This window comes from Pelodiscus sinensis, chromosome 4, assembly GCF_052426305.1.
Source record: "Pelodiscus sinensis isolate ZL-2025 chromosome 4, ASM5242630v1, whole genome shotgun sequence".
NCBI lineage: Eukaryota > Metazoa > Chordata > Testudines > Trionychidae > Pelodiscus > Pelodiscus sinensis.
In genome coordinates this window covers 20,227,394-20,246,954 of record NC_143055.1, presented here as the reverse complement: position 1 = coordinate 20,246,954, position 19,561 = coordinate 20,227,394, and the positions used below count along the sequence as shown (strand labels likewise).

The window sequence follows — 19,561 nt, the reverse complement described above, 5'->3', positions numbered from 1 at the left end:
GAAGAAAACCCAAAAATGACAATTTTTTGTCAGACAGTAAAAACCATTAAAGTGTCAACAATTAACCAATGTATTCTCAGTGAAGACCTTCGGTTATTTTTAATTCTTGAAATAAGATCTTATGTTAATTAGGAACTTTTTCAATTGCACAATGTCCACAATCAGCATTATAATTAAGGCCATCAGGACTGCTATTGTAAGAGCAATTTTGCAAATTTGGAACAGCTGTATTTCACTCTGGGCTAAAATTCTGCATACCAAGTCTGCATCCTAAACATATTTTCTATTTTATAAATTAAAATTAATCTTTATATGTTTTTAATTATTATTATAAAACAAAGATCTGATTCTATTGAAATGTAAGAGACTGTAGGATTAGGATGCAAATTTGTGTATTCTAGATGCCTCTTTTTACACCTCAACTCAAAAATAGTCAGCTCTCTGAAAATGTGTTAGTCTAGAAAGTAAATATTCCCCTTACAATGCTTTTTTCCCCATTTTCAATCTGGAACTTTTAGCCAAAACTTTGAATCTCACTGATGGAGTAGATTTAAGATGAAACCTCAGTTTAATCATAATGTTGTTTCGTGATTTAACATAATTTATAATATACTGTATGTAACTAATACACATTTAGGACAATTCATTATTTTTTTCAGAAAAGCCTCAAAACTTAGCAACAAGAAACTTTAGGCCCTGAGACAAGAGGATACGTCTCCCAAAAAAAGAAATAAGCAAATGACAACTTAATTACTTGGTATCAATCATATCACTGTTCAAAAATTGCTAACATGGGACTGTCTCATGCTCCCTTATTTAGAAAGAGGAGCAAGATTACGCCATGGATCAAGCTCCAGGAGCTATTTCTACCTTTATATTTCTAAGGATTTAAGTTCAAATTCATTTTAGGACCCAAGTGAAATCAATTTTGTGGTTTCAACCCAGTTTACACTGATTGTCCAAATCAAAATAATCAACAGATTTCATTACAAAACCAAAACATTTAGTGTTTTCATGACTAAACATAAATTCATGTTACATACCTAGAACTTACTTTAACACTACTTTTGGGTTGTTTGGCAGAAACAGTAGGGCTACATCTACACTGCCCAGTCTTGCGCAAGAACGTATGCAAATGAGGCGTGGCATGACTATCGCTAAGACTCATTTGCATACTTAATGCGCAAAACCCCCCTCTGGTGCAAGGGAAGTTCTGCCGCTTATTTTCAGGCAGAATGGCACTTGCGCAAGAGGAGTTTTTTGTGCAAGAAGGAGCAATGTGGACTGCTCCTTCTTGTGCAAAAGCCCCTTGCACAAAAATGGCAGCCCATTAAATATGAAAATGAGGCATGGCGATATTCATCACCATGCCTCATTTGCATATGTTCTCGCGCAAGACTGGCCAGTGTTGACATAGGCTAGAAGAGTTGTGTCAAAGTAATTTTTTAAGAGATTTGCAAGATGTTGAGTTTGAGTCTGGGGTATTCTATAGACCCAAAATGTAACTTTTGCCAAAGTTTTGCAAAATGGCAGTATGCACATCAAAACATAATCCATTTCTGAAATGTGTATGTTTTAGGCAAAACTGATTCTTCCTGAAATTTCAAATTTCATAAAGCTGAGATGTTTCATTTAAAATAGTCTACAACATTCAATAAACCTTTCCAAAATTTGCACCAATTTAACAAAATCAAAATAAAATATTAAAGCCTGGAATTCTGAGATTTTCAAATTATGTTAAAACAGGAGTCCAGTGGCACTCTAAAGTCTAACACATTTATTGGGGTACTAAAAGACTTACCTGACGTTGCTTGGGTCCTTAAGGTTAGGGAGCTGGTAGTGTGAGGGATGCAGGAGTCAGGGCCAGGAACTTGGGTATGGGACGGGAGGGCAGTGCAAGAGGCTGGGGGGTGCAAAATTTAGGGTTGAGGGATGAGGAGGGGCCCAGGGAAGTGGGGTCCCATACAGCATGGACCTTTTCTCTCCCCTCCCAGCCCTGCCTCTCCCCAGCCACCAGGGTCCTTTTCTGTTTCCCACTGGTGCTTCAGCCAAGGCGGAGGGTGGGAGGAAGAGGAAGGGTTTGGGACAAAGGGGCTACTTACCTTGTGTGCTGGCAGACAAATCAGCGAAGTCTGCTGGCCACTCCTTTAGTGGTACAGCTGCCCCCAGTGGACACTGCAGAATAGTTCTCCCCTGTGGGCTCACTGCCCCCAGTGGCCACTCTCAGTATCACATCATAGACCAAGGGAGGCAGGCCAGTCCTCGCTTACGGACAGCCCCCCAACCTGAGGCAAACACTCACCATCAACTTCAGACCCCACAACACAAACACTAATCCAGGAACCTATCCCTGCAACAAACCCCATTGCCAGCTCTGTCCATGTATCTACCCTACTGACATCATCACAGGACCTAACCACATCGGCTGTACCATCAAAGGCTCATCCACGCGCACATCTACTAATGTAATATATACCGTCATGTGCCAACAATGCCCTTCTGCCATTTACATCTGACAAACTGGACTGTCTCTATACAAAAGAATAAATGGACACAAATCAGAAATTAAGAATGGCAACATCTAAAAGCCAGAGGGGAAGCATTTTTACCTCCTTGGGCACAGAGTTTTGGACCTGCAAGTTACCATTCTCAGACAGAAAATCTTCAAAAACAAACTACACAGAGACACTGCTGAGGTGGAATTCATATGGAAATTTGACACCCTGAACCAAAGTCTAAACAAACACATGGAATGATTCTCACATTACAATAGGCTATTTCCTCAACTTCTCACCACTGTTGGAGATAAGGCACATCCATTCTGATTTAATTAACACTAATGTCACACAGCCCCATTTTTAAATCCTTTCCCCCCATCTTTCTTTCTTTTTCACTTCAGCATCTGAGGAAGTGAGTTGTAGCTCATGAAAGCTTATGTTCTAATACCCTAATAAATGTGTTAATCTTTAAAAGTGCCACCGGACTCCCTGGTGTTTTTGCTGAAACAGACTAACACAGCTACCCTCTAAAGCCTATCAAATTATGTCATTATTTTACTCAGCCTCAATCAGAAAATTAATTTATAAGAATGGGTAAAACAAGCTACTAAAGTAGCAAAACAGAAATAAATCATTCAAAACCACATTAACAAGCAGCCATTCACAACAGGGGTTTCAGCTAAAGTACCTTCTTGAGTCCAAAGCTAGAGATACTTATTCACATATGTAAAGTCATTCATGTGCAATTCTTTGGATCAGGCCCTTTGTTTGAACATCTGGTGGTAATAATGATGAAATTTAAATTTTTGCCTGAACTAGACTATGTGTTTTAATTTTCACATTTTAATTTGGAGCTCATGGAGTAGGCAACTGTTTCAAATAATCGTTGAAGTTGGGAGGGGCAATATCTAAAGATACTGATCCTTAAAATGATTTTATTCCATCACATCCTGTGGATTTTATTAAATCTATTTTTTTTTTCACATCAGAAAACATACACGGGAAGGTAAATTCTGCTGTCATCAGTGAAATCTTCATGAAGTCATTGGCTCTCAAAGATATAATCTGGGGAAGAATTTGGCTCAAAAAATGCAAAATGACCAGTGATAGCACAGTCTTGTTTCTTGTACCATTTAGAGCTACTTTCTCAGAACTTTTATTGAATGAAAAGTAATCTGTTACTTTTCTTTCCCACCACCCCACAATCACTCACAATCACCACAACCCCTTTTCAAGTTCAGTGAAAGCTTTGTTATCCAGCACTTGGTTAACTGGAAAACTTGGCTAACTGGCATTGCCCCCAGCCACAAAACCACCACATCTTGAGGCGCATGCACCTAACTCCTTTCTGTCCAGCCAGATGGCTTGACGTGTCCGGCTTTCACAGAGTTTCTGATGGCTGGCACTATCTGAGGACATCATCATCAGAAACCTCCCTGCCCCTCAGCCTGCCTCGAGCTGCTGGGAGCCAGAGATCTGCAGGATAGCTCCCAGGCAGCTGGCCTGGTCATCTGCCTGCTGCTTAGGATGGCTCTGTGGCTCGGGAGGAAGGGTAAGAGTCACCAAGTATTCCCAAGGTGGGGAGATGCAGGTTGCCACAGTTTCTTCTGGGTACAGAGTGGGGGGAGAGCAATAAGTCTGATTATCCAGAACATTAATTAACCGACAACCCCCATTCTCCATGAGTGCCAGATAACAAAGCTTTCACTGTAATGGTAATTGACCATCACTATGGGTAAAATTTTCAAAAGTGCCTAAGTGATTTAGGAGTCTAAGTTTTCCTTTCAACCTAACATAGGTCGTTAGGATTCTTTTGAAACTGAGATCTAGGGATAGACTTTAAAAGTTAGTCAGGTGCCTAAAGGTGCATACAGACATCTAGTGTGCTTTTCAAAAGCTCTTAAGCATCTGACACCCATTGATTTTCTCCTCAATCCTTTTGAAAATCCTGACAGGCACCTATCTCATCTTAAAATGCCTAAATGTCATTAAGTACCTGCAGGTATGTTTGAAAATTTTATCTTAGACTTCAATAAATTAGCAGTTCACAGTTAATAACAACAAGCATATAAGAAACTTGCCTGTTATTTTCTTCATACAGTGATAAATGCATAGTAGTCCTTATGATTTCCACAGTCATAAAATGGAATTATCATTTTCCCTTGAACACTAATGTTATTACATATACTTAAAAAGTTGACATACCCTCTGCTTCGTCCAAATTAATTTTCTGATATTTTTTTCCCCCAATCTTTGCAAGAGATTCTTCTCTCTTTGATAGCCGAGCATCCCTAGCATTTTTTCCATTTTCGCCTTTTATTTTAATAGAATTAGACTTTCCTAGAGTTCTTCCCTCTCCCTGCATTAGAAGGAAAGTTAAAGTGCTACTTACAATTAGGATATACCACAATATGTGTGTAATAGATTCTAAGTGAATAAAAAGGTTATTTTATAAACAGATCTCTCTGATTTAAAAAAATACAACAAAGGTTATAGCTTAATCATAGCTTAATTATGACAAAAGAAGATTTAACACTATATACCAAAAAAGAAAAAAAATCCCATTTAGAAAAAACATTGCTTGCTCAGCAAAATGTACACTGAAGTAGGGGGTTAAGGCACTTCCCTTGGATTTCAGAGAAAGTTAATGGGTTTTGATAAAGATGACCCACTCAGCTGATAGAGGAAGCCAAGAATATAAAAGCCATAAAACATTCACTGCTACTCTATTCATGATCTCACACTGGTGAAAAAGCAGTATTAAACCCTCACAGATGAAGTCTGACAGAAAGAACAGGATGATGTATAGCTGCTGCCAATTCAGTTAGGTAATCTGGATACTGTTTTTAGCAAAGAAACCTGAAGCTTCTACTTTATGATGAGAGAAGAAAATAGAAAGTAATCTGTGTGGCAGAAATTATTTCAGAAAACTTACTGTAGATGCTTGATTTCTTGAAGTAGAAGTTACAACTGTACTTTGTTTAACTGATGTGCCTTTTTGTCTGTCTGTGAACACTAAACATAAAAATGTATTTTATAATTATAAATGTATCACTTCAGCATAATATTCACTTTTAAAAACACAATGGCACATAAAATACCCCTGCTCTGAGGCCTCCTAGAAGAAGTTTTAGCAAAACCAAGGAAACTTGACATCCTCAATATTTTTAAGTTAAATCAAGCAGAAAGCAGTGTGGTCTTTCCTTGATTTGCTAGTGCTCTCAGGGCATGTGCATTAAGAGTTTTTATACCTTTATTCAAAAAATGGAGAAAAGAGTCATAATGGTAATGGGAAGACATTCTTTCTCCAAAATATTCGTAAGTCATTGAGTACAACAGCTGTTAAAAAATAAATGAAAAGCATCGAGTGAGGAAAAACCTATACTAAGCTTTCAATTTTCTTGACTTGTGTGATGGCATAATTTCACTAGATCTTCACTCATAGAGTTAAGTATAGATGAAAACTGCGTCATTTATTAAAAACACCAGATGCAGAAAAATCCATTAAGAAACCCCCAAAACCGTTTCAAATCTGCTTTGAGGATCTCCATTTTCTCTCCATACACTGTTAAGGCAAGCTCAGGATTAGTTTAATTTATATGAGATTGCCTATGCTGATTCTCTGCTGCTCAAGGATCGTACGTGTACTGGGAATGATTCTTATTTACACATGTTTAATGCTCAGAATAAGCTGGCAGTGTAGACTGAAATTGCTCATTTGTGCTTACATTCTATATAACATTACAAATAAGACTATACAAGTATTAAAGTAAATTACGTGTTGCTGTCTGTCTCTCTTTAAAATGCCTGGACAGATGATTCTGGTCTTTACAAAGTGATACAATCTGACACATACACACCTCAGCTCACTTTATTTAACTTATTTTCCCTGTGATATCCACCATTCTAAACACATTGAATTTAAAGTAATTTTGATCTAACCTAAATGCATTAACAAAATCATATATCTGAGACATAAAGGGGGACACTAATGGTATCTTCCTTTAGAGGCCTTTGGCCTGAATCCAGTAACGGTCAAGAGTGACAAAAAATAATTATCTAACTGTTGCTCTCTGGTCAATTGCAAGTGAATTGAGTCTCAACTTCTATTTCAGAGAGACCAACCACCTGAAAAATCACAACTGGCACTCTTTTCGCCAGTATCTACAGAGCCTAAGGATTGCATAGAGATACTGACTACATCATCTTCTTACCTTACACAATTCATCGCTCCAGCAGATATAGCTGATACCCTAAGCTATACCTGTTCTCTGGCTAAATAGAGATCTTCATGCTCCAAGGCTATGTCTACACAGCAGCAGGTGTTTTGGAATAACTGGCATTATTCCAAAATAACATAGTCTGCATCTATACTACAAGCAGTTATTTTGACATAATGTCAAAATAATGTCGAGCTGAAGGACTTCTTACTCCAATTCCTGTAACCTTCATTTTATGAGGAGAAAGGGAAGTCAGAGGAAGAGTGCTCTCTCTCTCAGACTTCCTGCTTTATAGACAGAGCCAAAAGCCGAATTAAGCTATTTCGACTTAAGCTATGCAATTGACGTAGTTCAAATTGCATTGCTTATTCCGGTTTTAGCCCTGCTGTGCAGACATGCCCTAATGAGGAAGTAGGTCTGGCCCACGAAAGTTCATCATCTAATAAACCATCTTGTTAGTCTTTAAAGTGCTACATTGTCCTGCATTTTGCTAATGAACCAAGTGTTTGTAGGTTATTACGCAGAAAAAATATTTTTAAGAGTTACAATCTTTGCTCCATGAACACACTGGGGGTATGTCTACACTGCCACCCTAGTTCAAACTAGGGTGGCTAATATAGGCATTCAAACTTGCAAATGAAGCCCGGGATTTAAATATCCTGGGCTTCATTTGCATGTTCCCGGGTGCCGTCATTTTTAAATGCCCTGTAGTTCGAACTACCTGCCCGCGGCTACATGTAGCACGGACTAGGTAGTTCCAATTAAAGCTCCTAATTTGAACTACCGTTAAACCTCCTTGCAGGAGGAATAACGGTAGTTCGAATTAGGAGCTTTAATTCGAACTACCTAGTCCGTGTCGCATGTAGCCGCGGCAGGGAGTTCAAACTATGACGCATTTAAAAATGGCGGTGCCCAGGAACATGCAAATGAAGCCCAGGATATTTAAATATCCCGGGCTTCATTTGCAAGTTCGAATGCCTACATTAGCCACCCTAGTTCGAACTAGGGTGGCAGTGTAGACATACCCTGGGATATTCAAACACCAGCCAATTTAACAGATGAAAAGTTACCCCTTTAACTTTATTTTCCATTCTATTCTATTAATCAAATCCTTCTTCCTAACACCATTTACCTCACATACATATATTTTTCCTATGAATGTAATGTTAGGCTTAAAGAGGTTCATTAAGCACTTCATAGAAACTTTCAGAATCTCTTACCTCGTCCCTTTGTTGGCTCTTTTTCATCTAAAACAACCCGTTGACCATCCAGATTAGATATAGGGACACCAAGATCTAGTGGTTCCTGCTCACCATTCTGAAGTTAGATTGCAGTTTGTGTACAATAGAGAAAAAAAAAACTTGTATTTACAACTTGGCATTTAAAAGCTCAGTTATGTTTCATTGTATCACCAAAAATTCTCAGCTTATCTTTTCTATAATTTTCAGACCAACACGGTGCCTAATTGTTTTGACCATAAGGGACACAAGTCATTTATCTGTGGCATATTATATATTGACCAGTCTGACGATCCAATGGTAGACCTATATGCTGTCAACAATCTGAAGCTGATTTCTGTGCTCTCCAGGCAAGTAGGAACAACCGTTTTAATTGCTCTCAAATGACACCGTCTAGCTGACAGAAGTAATGGACGATGGAGAAGGCTGTGTTCAACCTTGGGATGTTACGGTCTGAAATGAAACCTTTGAAAAGGGACAGGAATGGGAGGCTCAGAAGGACAAGACAAGGCAGGCCCAGACAAAGCCATAGTCAAACTACTATGAATGAAGTCTCTGAACATTGCACAGAGAAATACATTTTCATACACAAATATGAGCCCAAACTAAATTTCTTGAAACATCATATACTCTTTTCCATATAAGCAATAATACACATTTTTCACCAAAAGATACTTACTAGTTTTGCCACAAGCTCATTAAGATTTAAGCCATATTTTGCAACTACAGGCCGTAGAACCTCCGTTACTGGCTTAGTGGGTTTAGCCTTCAAACCAACTGATCTATTGATTGGTACAAGATCCAGCCTGAAATATATCAAATGTTGGAATAAGTGTTTGCTATTCAAATAAACCAAATGGGGGAAAGTTTATAATCTAATCTAGGAATCAAATAAAGTGAATTCGGATATAATTCATTAATAAGAAAAAATCCTCCCCGTTCTTGTACAAGAACAAAACACCTTCAGCACAGTGGAATCATTGTTGTTTCAGTTCATAGAACATGAGGAAAAGCCAGGAACCCACATACATCTGTGGTGACTCTTAGGCCTTGTGTACACTAAATGGAAGATCACTGCTGCCATGATCAATCTTCCTAAGTTCAATTTAGCAAGTCTACTTACTAAATGGAACTCAGAGGGAGCCCCTGCTGACGTCCAGTACTCCTGCTTTTGCAAGGAGAAAAGAAAGCTGATGAGATCATTTGTCTCTTCCCCTCCCACTGTGGGGACACTGCCAAGTGGCTTAAGGTAAGCATATTCTATGTAGTTGGAGTTGCATACCTTAAATTGTGCTGCAGGGTCTAGTGTAGACCTGGCCTTAATGTAGTGGCACAGAGCCACCAGTCCTTCCCCCTTTCCCCAAATCAACCCTGGTGGCTTGGTTCCCACCAACTCAAAACACATGTGGATGCAGGAAGTAATCCATTTGGTCAGTCGCTGGGAGGGAATGGGGGAACTTCCCCCCTCCACATTCCACATAAGCCACAAATAGTTCTGTACAGCTGCAAAAGTCAAGCGTCCTCTCCAGGTAAAAAGCCAATGCCCAACACACATCCAGTGTGTGGAGGTGCCTCTCCTCATTGTTCGCATGAGGCTTCGGGTAGAAGACTGGCAGAAAAATGTCCTAGTCCACATGAAAAGCAGAGACCAACTTGTGGGGAAAGGAGCAACACTCTTTCCTGAGGGTACGTCTACACTACAACGTTAATTCGAACTAACTTAGTTCGAATTAGTTAATTCGAACTAAGCTAATTCGAACTAACGCGTCTAGAACTAAAAACTAGTTCGAATTAGCGTTTTGCTAATTCGAACTAGCAAGTCCACATTGAGTGGACCCTGAACAGGGCTTAAGGATGGCCGGAAGCAGTGCCGGCAGGGCATCAGAGGAGGACTTAGAGCGTGGAGTTGCTGTCTCAGGCTAGCCGAGGGCTGCGCTTAAAGGGTCCTGACCCCCACCCCGGACAGACAGTTCTAAGGGGTGCCCCGCTTGCAAAGCAGTCCTGGCTTGGATTGCCCGGAGTACCCACACTGGGCACATCACACCACTCAGCCATCAGCCCGGCTGCACTTGCCGCAGGCTGCCATCTGGGGAGAGGGGGCAATCGGGGAGCTGCAGGAGAGCTTCCACCCCCAGAAGCCCGCAGAGCCAGCCCAGTCCTCCCCACTGGGGGCTCGTACCCCATTCCTCCCTCACCTCCTTCCACTTACCCCTCCCTAGCCCCCCTTCTTATTGATGTACAAAATAAAGATAACGTTTCTTCCAACATTGACTCTGTCTTTATTGAACAAAACTGGGGGAGACTGGGAAAAGGAGGTGGGAGAGGGGAAGAGAAAGGCTGGGAGAGGGGAGGGCAACTAACATGATCAGGGGTTGGGAACAGGTCCCAGATGAAGAGAGGCTACAGAGACTGGGACTGTTCAGCTTAGAAAAGAGGAGATGGAGCGGGGGCAGGATAGAGGTCTCTAAAAGCAGGGGTTGGGTGGAGAGGGTGCATTCAGAAAAGTTCTTCATGAGTTCCCATAAAGAAGGACTAGAGGACACCAAAGGAAAGGAATGGGTAGCAGGCTTCAAACTAGTAACAGAAAGTTCTTCTTCACAAAGCAAAGAGTCAGCCTGTGGAACTCCTTGCTGCAGGAGGCTGTGAAGGCTACAACTAGAACAGAGTTTAAAGGGAAGTGAGATCAAGTCATGGAGGTTGGGTCCATGGAGTAGTCTTAGCCAGGGGGTAGGAGTGGTGTCCCTGCCCAAAGTTTGTGGAAGGCTGGAGAGGGATGGCACGAGACAAATGGCTTGGTCACTGTCTTCGGTCCATCCCCTCCAGGGTCCCTAGGGTTGGCCGCTGTCGGCAGACAGGCTACTGGGCTAGATGGACCTTTGGTCTGACCCAGGACGGCCATTGTAAGCTCAGGGCTCAGGGTCGGGGGTCTCATGCACACCTGCTCCTGGGTGGCCAGGCTGGCAGCTCTCCTGCCCTAGACGGCCACTTTCCTGTGCCTAGTGCGGAGATCGCTAGCCCAGGAAGGTGCCCGCCTCTTGCGGTCCAGGGCAAGCTCCCGGGAGCCACCAGCCTGGTCCCGGGAAGAGGGGGTGGGCTGGGGAACATCGGGTGGGTTGCTCTGTGCCGTGCCAGGTTCAGGGTCTGCTGGCTGGGTGCTGGCAGGCTTGCACCTGGCATGGGCACCGTAGCCAGCCCGTGCCCCTTTAAGGGGTCCGGGGCCGGGAGGGGGGCATAGAGTTTCCCTGGTGTTGGCCAGAGTGGCCACCAGGGAAACCTGGGGAGGGCTAGCCTCCCACTAGTTCGAATTAAGGGGCTACACACCCCTTAATTCGAACTAGTAAGTTCGAACTAGGCTTAATCCTCGTAAAATGAGGTTTTCCTAGTTCGAACTAAGTGCTCCGCTAGTTCGATTCAAATTCGAACTAGCGGAGCGCTAGTGTAGCGACTATGAATGTTAGTTCGAACTAACGTCCGTTAGTTCGAACTAACATTGTAGTGTAGACATACCCTGAGGGAGCAACACTCTGTGTGTAGTGGAGTTCAGGACCACTCCTATGAATTCTATCCTCTGGGTAGGCACCAAGAGGGATTTCTTTTTGTTTATTAGGAGGCTGAGCAGATGGTACGTGTCCAAAAGGAGTTGGAATGTTGCTCTGGTCCTTTTGTTTCAATAGGCCCTTGACAAGCCAGTCAGCCAGGTAAGGTTACACCTGAATGCCTTGATGCCTCAAGTATGCCACCACCACCACCATTCATTTGGTAAAGACCCTGAGGGCTGTAGATAGTCCAAAGGGCAGGATTGCAAATTGGAAGTGTTTCTTTCCAATAACAATTCTCAGGAAGAGTTTGTGGCCTTCGAAGATGGCGACATGGAAGAACACATCTTTGAGATTGAGGGTGGCATACCAGTCCCCAGAATCCATTTTGGGAATGACAGTGGCCAGGGAGACCATATGGAACTTGAAGAAGACCAGTTTAGACTGTAGGCCCCCATTCACCTTGTGGATAAGGGAGTAGCAGGAGTAGAACTCCTTGTTCTCGATCTTCGGCAGGACTCTCTCCACTGCCCCATATGGAGCAACTGGAAAAGCTCTTGTTTGAGGAGCTGCTCATGAGGAGAGTACCTCCTGAAGAGGGCCAGGAGCGGGGATGGAAACGAGTCTAGAGGAGAGCTGGAGGATGTAGTCATGTTGGACTGAGGCCAGGACTCAGCGGTCCAACGTAATTTCCCTCCATGTTGGAAGGAAGGGACTGAGCATGGAAGAGAACGGGTGGGCAGCGTTTTGGGAGTCCACTATGTCATCTCAAAAAGAACGCTTGCCCTGGGACTCTGCCTGGCTGGTTGATTGCTGTCCAGGTGAGGGGTGATGATCCTGTTTACTCTTTGGAGGCTTAGGGCATGAAGGGGCCCTCTCTGGGCAAGAATATTGGTCCTTTTGCTGAGAGGCCTGCAGCTTGAACTGTTTCCTCTCAGATCTGGAGACGTAGAGGCCTAGGGCTTTTAAGGTTGTACTCCCTTTTAAGGGAGTCTTTGCGCCTGTGCAACTTGGTGTCCCTCTGTTCTGTGAACAGGGCCCCTGTGGTGAATAGCAGGTCTGGACTGAAGTTCCGTGCCTCCAGAGACAAACCCAACAGGAGGATTCAGGCTGCCCGCCTCATACAAATGGCAGATGCCATGGAGCAAGCTGCCAAATCTGCAGCAATAGATATCACTTGTAATGCCACCAGCACCACGGAGGAAACTTCCTCGACAAGGGCTTTGAACTCCTTGCAAGAAGTTTCAGGCAAGGAGGCCTTAAACTTTGACGGTGTCCTTCAGGTGTTCACATTGTACGTAGCGAAGAAGGCCTAGTGGTTAACCACCAGCAACAGGAAACTGGCTGAAGAATAAATCTTCCTACTAAACAAGTCCAGTCATTTGGAGTCTTTATTCTTGAGGGTGGATGCTGGCTGGCCCTGGCATTCCCTATGGTTCATTGATTCCACCATGAGGGAGTTGGCGACGGGAACGTATGAAGATTGTTGTGACCCCCGGGACAAAGTACTTTTGCTCTGCCTTCTTGGCTATTGGCAGAATGGAGGATGGAGGATCTGCCAGAGCACATTGGTGATTTAAGCAACTGCCTCATGCAGGGGCAGCACCACTGTGCCCGGGCCTGCCTGGCTCAGTACCCTGAACAACAAGTCTGAGGACTCCTGCACATGCTTGGCTTGCAGTCCCAAGCCATTATCCACCGTCCTTTGAAGGTTCTGTGGGGCTTTGACTCCTCCTGGGGTACTGCTGGGGAGGAAGCCATGATCGCCTCATCTAATGATGAAGAAGAGGAGGCCAGGACCACCTGGGTTTCTTCACCAGGTGGTAGCTGGTCACCCATACACGCCATTTGTTGAGGGGGGACTGGTGTGCCCAAGTCCCCGTGGGACCCACAAGACCTTGGCAGCACTGAAGGGGCCTGGGATGCTCTGGTGACAAAGTGGGTAAGATGGGGCTGAACCAGGAAGCTCCAGGGAGGACATGGACACCACTGTGCCTGCCACTGAGACAGTGGCCACAGCATGCCCTACGACAGTGCCAGCAGTAGCATTGTCTGTTAGGCTAGGGGAATGGAAGCTGCCTCTGATACTACGCTGCAAGAATGGATGTTCACCGATGCCCATGAGGATGAGCAGGAACAGTGGCTCTTCCAGTCTGTGGGAACTTTGATTGCCCAAAGAACCACTCCTGAAGTTTGGGGGACGGAGGCTCCACAGCACCAGGACCAGAACCGGGAGAAATAGGACATGCCTCTGCGGCTAGATCAATGAATGGTGAATGGTGCCCGTGCCATGGCAAGGGATCCCTTCAGTGGCATGGCGAGTAAGGAGATTCACTATCTACTTGACTCCTTTGGTGCCAGGGGGCACATGCTTGCACAGTTCTATGCACTGACTCTGGTGATGCAAAAGATGCAAGTCGTGCCCCAGTCTCTCACAAGAAGACCTCTGGGGACTTTGTGGCACTCTCCTCTCAGACACTGATGGGAGAGCAGGACACCGGACTGTGCCAGGAGATCAGGGGCCAAATAGTGGTTTATCCTGGTGTCAGAGCCTTGTAGGTATTGGAGGTGGTACTGGCATGGTTCTTATGTCCTGCATGGCCTGAAAGCCCTCTAGCATGGAGGGAAGACAGATCTCCAGCATCGACAGTGGTGACCTGGACACTGGGTTCAGTGTCTTCTGAAGCTTCTCTGGCCTGTCTGCTGGCGGGTGGCTTTTCTTCCCCTTATCTTTATGAGGGGCTTTGTCTCTGCCTGGCTTCCTAGCAGGTCTAGCCAGGCTGCGGGCTACGAATGGTGCTGAGCCATCAATGCTGGCAGTACACTGTGCACCAAGCCTGACTTCAACCACTGATCTGGTGGTGCTAGTGTAAACTCCATTAAGAGCACTCTGAGACAAATGCTACACTCCTTAATGGCTCTGGGATGGAAGGACCTGCAACTGCAACACTTGCAGGTCACTAACTGGCACAGGCCTGCGACATGCAGCACAGGCTTTGAAGCCGGGGGAGTGGGGCATGCCCTGTCCTTCAGGCAGAGTCTTTCATAGCTGGTAAAGATTAACAGTTCACTGGTACTTCGCAGTTTGTTAATGGAGAACTGAACCATCACGTGAATCCTAGCGTGTAATATCATGGTCATGCCTATTACCATATGCCCCACATGTTGGAGGCAGTAATAGAGATGTAGCCATGTTAGTCTGGTCTTGCTGAAACAAAAGACAGGACTATGCAGCACTTTAAAGACTAACAAGATGGTTTATTATGAGCTTTTGTGGGCCAGACCCACTTCCTCAGATCAAATTGTGGAAGAAAATTGGCATGACCATACATAAGTTGGAGGCAGATCCTCACCAGTATTTGTGGGCTGCACTGAATGGAGTCTGAGTGAAACCAAGGTTAGAAACCTGTGCTGAGGTAGGACTTTGGCCTGTGAAGTGTCAAGGTCAATCCCAATGAATTCCAGGTGTTGCACAGTAGCGAGGGTTAACTTCTCAGTGCTGATCTGTAGACTCAGTTCTATAAACAAGTTTATCATAGTGTTGATGAATTGGTGAGCCTCCCAGAAAGATTGGGCTCTAAGGAGGCAATCCTCCAGATACAGGTAAATCATTATTCATTTTGGCTGTGTCTACATTATTCCTTTTGGCAGTACACAGGCAATCCAGGAAATTTTTGGAGAATGTTGGGGATAACTTCTTGACACAGGTGCTGAAGGATCCGACCAGGGGCCGTGCGCAGCTTGACCTTCTGCTCACAAACAGAGAGGAACTAATAGGGGAAGTGGAGGTGGGTGACAACCTGGGAAGCAGTGATCATGGGATGGTAGATTTCAGGATCCTGACCAAAGGAAGAAAAGAGAGTAGTAAAATACACACCTTGGACTTGGTCCTGCCTTGAGGGCGGGGGGCTGGACTCGATGACCTCTTGAGGTCCCTTCCAGTCCTATTATTCTATGATTCTATGACTTCAAAAAAGCAGATTTTGACTCCCTCCGAGATCTGATGGGCAGAATCCCCTGGGATGTTAACAAGAAGGGGAAAGGAGTCCAAGACAGCTGGCAGTATTTTAAAGAAGCCTTATTAAAGGCACAGAAAGAAACCATCTCGACGCATAGCAAGAGAGGCAAGGCAAACATGGTAGGAGACCAGACTGGCTTACAGGGGAAATCCTTGGTGAACTTAAGCACAAAAAGGAAGCTTACAAAGAGTGGAAACTTCAACAAATGACCAGGGAGCAGTTTAAAGGTATAGCTTGAGAATGCCAGGGGGTTATCAGGAAGGTGAAAGTGCAAATGGAATTGCGACTGGCTAAGGATGTGAAGGATAACAAGAAAGGTTTCTACAGGCATGTTAACAAGAAGAAAGTGAACAGAGAGTGTATGGGGCCCCTACTGGATGAAGGAGGTAACCTAGTGACAGATGATGGACAGCATGGATTCACAAAGGACAAATCGTGCCTGACTAATCTGATTAGCTTCTATGATGAGGTAACTGGCTCGGTGGACATGGGGAAGTCAGTGGATGTTATATACCTTGACTTTAGCAAGGCTTTTGATACGGTCTCCCACAATATTCTTGCCAGCAAGTTAAGGGATTGTGGATTGGATAAATGGATGGTAAGATGGTTAGAAAGATGGCTAGAAGGCTGGGCCCAGCGGGTAGTGATCAATGGCTCGATGTCAGGATGGCAGTCGGTTTCTAGCGGAGTGCCCCAAGGCTCGGAACTAGGACCAATTTTGTTCAATATCTTTATTAATGATCCGGATGAGGGGATGGATTGCACCCTCAGCAAGTTTGCGGATGACACTAAGCTGCGGGGAGAGGTAGATACGCTTAAGGGCAGAGATAGGGTACAGAATGACTTAGACAAATTGGAGGATTGGGCCACAAGAAATCTGATGAGGTTCAACAAGGACAAGTGTAGAGTCCTGCACTTGGGACGGAAGAATCCCAAGCATAGTTATAAGCTGGGGACCAACCGGTTAAGTAGTAGTTCTGCAGAAAAGGACCTGGGGGTTACAGTGGATGAGAAGCTAGATATGAGTCAATAGTGTGCCCTTGTAGCCAAGAAAGCTAATGGCATATTAGGTTGCATTAAGAGGAGCATTGCCAGCAGATCCAGAGATGTCATCATTCCCCTTTATTCGGCTTTGGTGAGGCCGCATCTGGAGTATTGTGTCCAGTTCTGGGCCCCCCACTACAAAAAGGATGTGGACGCATTGGAGAGGGTCCAGCGGAGGGCAACCAAAATGATTAGGGGACTGGAGCATATGACTTATGAGGAGAGGCTGAGGAACTTGGGTCTGTTTAATCTGCAGAAGCGAAGAGTGAGGGGGGATTTGATAGCAGCCTTCAACTTCCTGAAGGGAGGTTCCAAAGAGGATGGAGAGAGGCTGTTCTCAGTAGTGACAGATGGCAGAACAAGGAGCAATGGTCTCAAGTTGTGGTGGGAGAGGTCCAGGTTGGATATTAGGAAAAACTATTTCACTAGGAGGGTGGTGAAGCACTGGAATGGGTTACCTAGGGAAGTAGTGGAGTCTCCATCCCTAGAGGTGTTTAAGTCTCGGCTTGACAAAGCCCTGGCCGGGTTGATTTAGTTGGAATTGGTCCTGCCTAGAGCAGGGGGCTGGACTTTATGACCTTCTGAGGTCTCTTCCAGTTCTATGATTCTATGATACACTGGCATGAATTTCCGGAACTGCTTAAAACGGAATACTATTCCGTTTTCAGTTTTTCCGGAAAAGGAGCGTCTACATTGGCAGGCTGCTTTTCCGGAAAAGCCCTTTTTCCGGAAAAGCATCTGTGGCCAATGTAGACGCGCTTTTCTGGAAAAGACTACTGGGCTGTCTACACTGGCCCTTTTCCGGAACAGTGTTCCGGAATAAGGACATATGCCCGAGCGGGAGCAGAATAGTTTTTCCGGAATAGTGGCTGATTTTGTACAGTAGAGCGTCGTTGCTTTTCCGGAAATTCAAGGGCCAGTGTAGACAGCTCGCAGCTTATTCCGGAAAAGCGGCTGATTTTCCGGAATAAGTGGCCCAGTGTAGACACAGCCTTTGAGTATAAATGGTAATTACTACTAACCAAACTTTGAAAAACAGTCTTGGGTGCAAAGAAAGCCTGAAAAGGAGGAGTCTGGTAACAGTCGTGTTCCAAACAGGGAGTTAACTGGGAGCTGGTTAGTTAACCGGGAGCAAGGAGCTGGCAGGCAGCCCCATGGGGGACCAGGAGTGGGAGCCCCATGGGCTGGGGGCCACTTCAGCTGGGCTGGAGCAGTCCCTCACCAAGGATCCTGCTTAGCAGGTTAACTGATTAAATGTTAGGTTATCCTAACATTTAACTAGTTATCTGATTGTTAGTCTCAAAGCAAACAAGTGAGCTTATAGGATTGAGATGTGAAGGCAGGCTCATGGAGTTTGGGGGATGAAAACCCGTTTACCTATTCCAATACTCAAATGATCATCAATCAGGTAATCATCTTGAGTTTCTGAGCCTTGACAAACTTGTTGAGAGCTCTGAGGTCTAGTATGGGTCTTCAACCTCCTTTCCTTTTGGATATTAGGAAATGAGGACAGAATCCCTTGTTTCCTAGATGTTAAGGCACCGGTTCTATGGCTGCGTACTGGAGGAGGAAATCTATCTCCTGTCATAGTAAACTTTTATGAGAAGGGTCACTGAAGACAAATGGGGAAGTGAGTTGTGGAAGGGGTAGGGTAAATGAAATGAATCGAGTACTCAGATCAGACAATTACTAAGATCCATCTGTTTGATGTTATGCCAAATGAATATACAGTGATGGTGAGTTGTGTCAGTTGGATGTATCAGTAGTTGATGGCTATCATGAGGCACAGGTGCCAGATTGAGATGATCTCGATGGCAGAGGTGCCAAAGATACTAAGCAAGTATCTCTGAGCTCACCTAGGGGACTTCCCATTCTCTTTTTAGAAGACTTGTGAGAGGGGGTCCCCGGCCTATTTCTTTTACCTACTTTGACCAATGGGCTCTGCGAGGCTCCGTGGCTACATACACTTACGACAAACAAAGTGTTTCAGGCCTACCAGTGGCTTACCCAGGTGGGTCTGTGTAGCCAGACACGAACCCCATCTTGGTTTCCGCCCCCCCGCCAGAGAGCAAGAGAAAGGCAGTCAGCCTTTGATGCCCTGGGAACACAGGTGTGCTGCCTGTCCCTGACTCTACCATAAACAGAAACCAGACAGTAAATGGGCTAACTGACGACCCGGGGCCTCCTGCCATTCTGATGGCACGCCTGCACTGTCCCAGGAGAGGAATCTTCGCCCATCACATACCAGAGGTGCCCGTTGTCTGCATTTTCCCAGGTGTGAATTATGCTTTGCACCGTTCGTGGGAAACTTGGCATTCAAAGCCATTTTTCCTAATTGGCCACTTGAGACCAGGAAGAAGCCTACATGATCCAAGGGGTATAAAGAGGGGTATAGTAGCCCACCCCATTTGAGCTCCAATCATCTACACCTGCTGGCAGGTACTGATTGTCTCCCGAGGTCTGTGGGACGCCCAACCTGGCCCTACTTCTTCCCAAGGGATTGAGAGAAAGACGCTAGCCACGCCAAGTCTGGAACGCGGGGTGAGAATATATACCTGCTAGATGTCTATTTTGCATGCATTTAATAAGAGCTCAGAGAACCAAAGGGGTTTCATGGTACCTATAAGTGACTTCTTAGTGTAATTTCTGTCCTGTCCTTTGTAGTGGCTGTGTTATCTGTAACACAGCAGTAGCATTTAACAACTAAGTTTACCCTGTAACAATAAAATAGTAACTGTTTAAGCTTTAACCTGACTCCTTCAGTTGCTGTAACAGAACCAGGCACAATTTAAAAGAACTTCAGCCGGTCTTAAGGGACAGATATAGGGAGAGCTTGGGCGTTTGGATTTGTGTCACTCCCAGGTGGCAGATCCGTTGGGGCACTTCTCAGCCTCCCCCAGGCTGCCTGCTGCGAAGGAATCACGGATTCTAGCAGCTAAAATCTGAAGTGTAATAAGCTCTCCCTGTAAACTTATTGGGGCGCTTGTCAACCTCCTCCAGGTTGCC

At 44.7% G+C, this 19,561-nt stretch overlaps 1 protein-coding gene across 9 annotated transcripts in view; it reads right to left on the bottom strand.

Moving 5' to 3' along the window:
* The window catches only part of RGS12 (regulator of G protein signaling 12), a 169,798-nt gene that overhangs the window by 10,982 nt on the left and 139,255 nt on the right, over window positions 1-19,561 (bottom strand). For 7 of the 9 annotated variants that reach the window (XM_075930829.2, XM_014576072.4, XM_075930830.2 and 4 more), the window contains 4 exons: window positions 8,636-8,762; window positions 7,939-8,035; window positions 5,434-5,513; window positions 4,704-4,857 (listed from right to left, as the gene is read on the bottom strand). In XM_075930829.2, coding sequence (XP_075786944.1) covers window positions 4,704-4,857; window positions 5,434-5,513; window positions 7,939-8,035; window positions 8,636-8,762 — 458 coding nt within the window. The remainder of the gene's footprint in view (window positions 1-4,703; window positions 4,858-5,433; window positions 5,514-7,938; window positions 8,036-8,635; window positions 8,763-19,561) is intronic. The other 2 variants (XM_075930833.2, XM_075930835.2) reach the window with 1 other exon arrangement.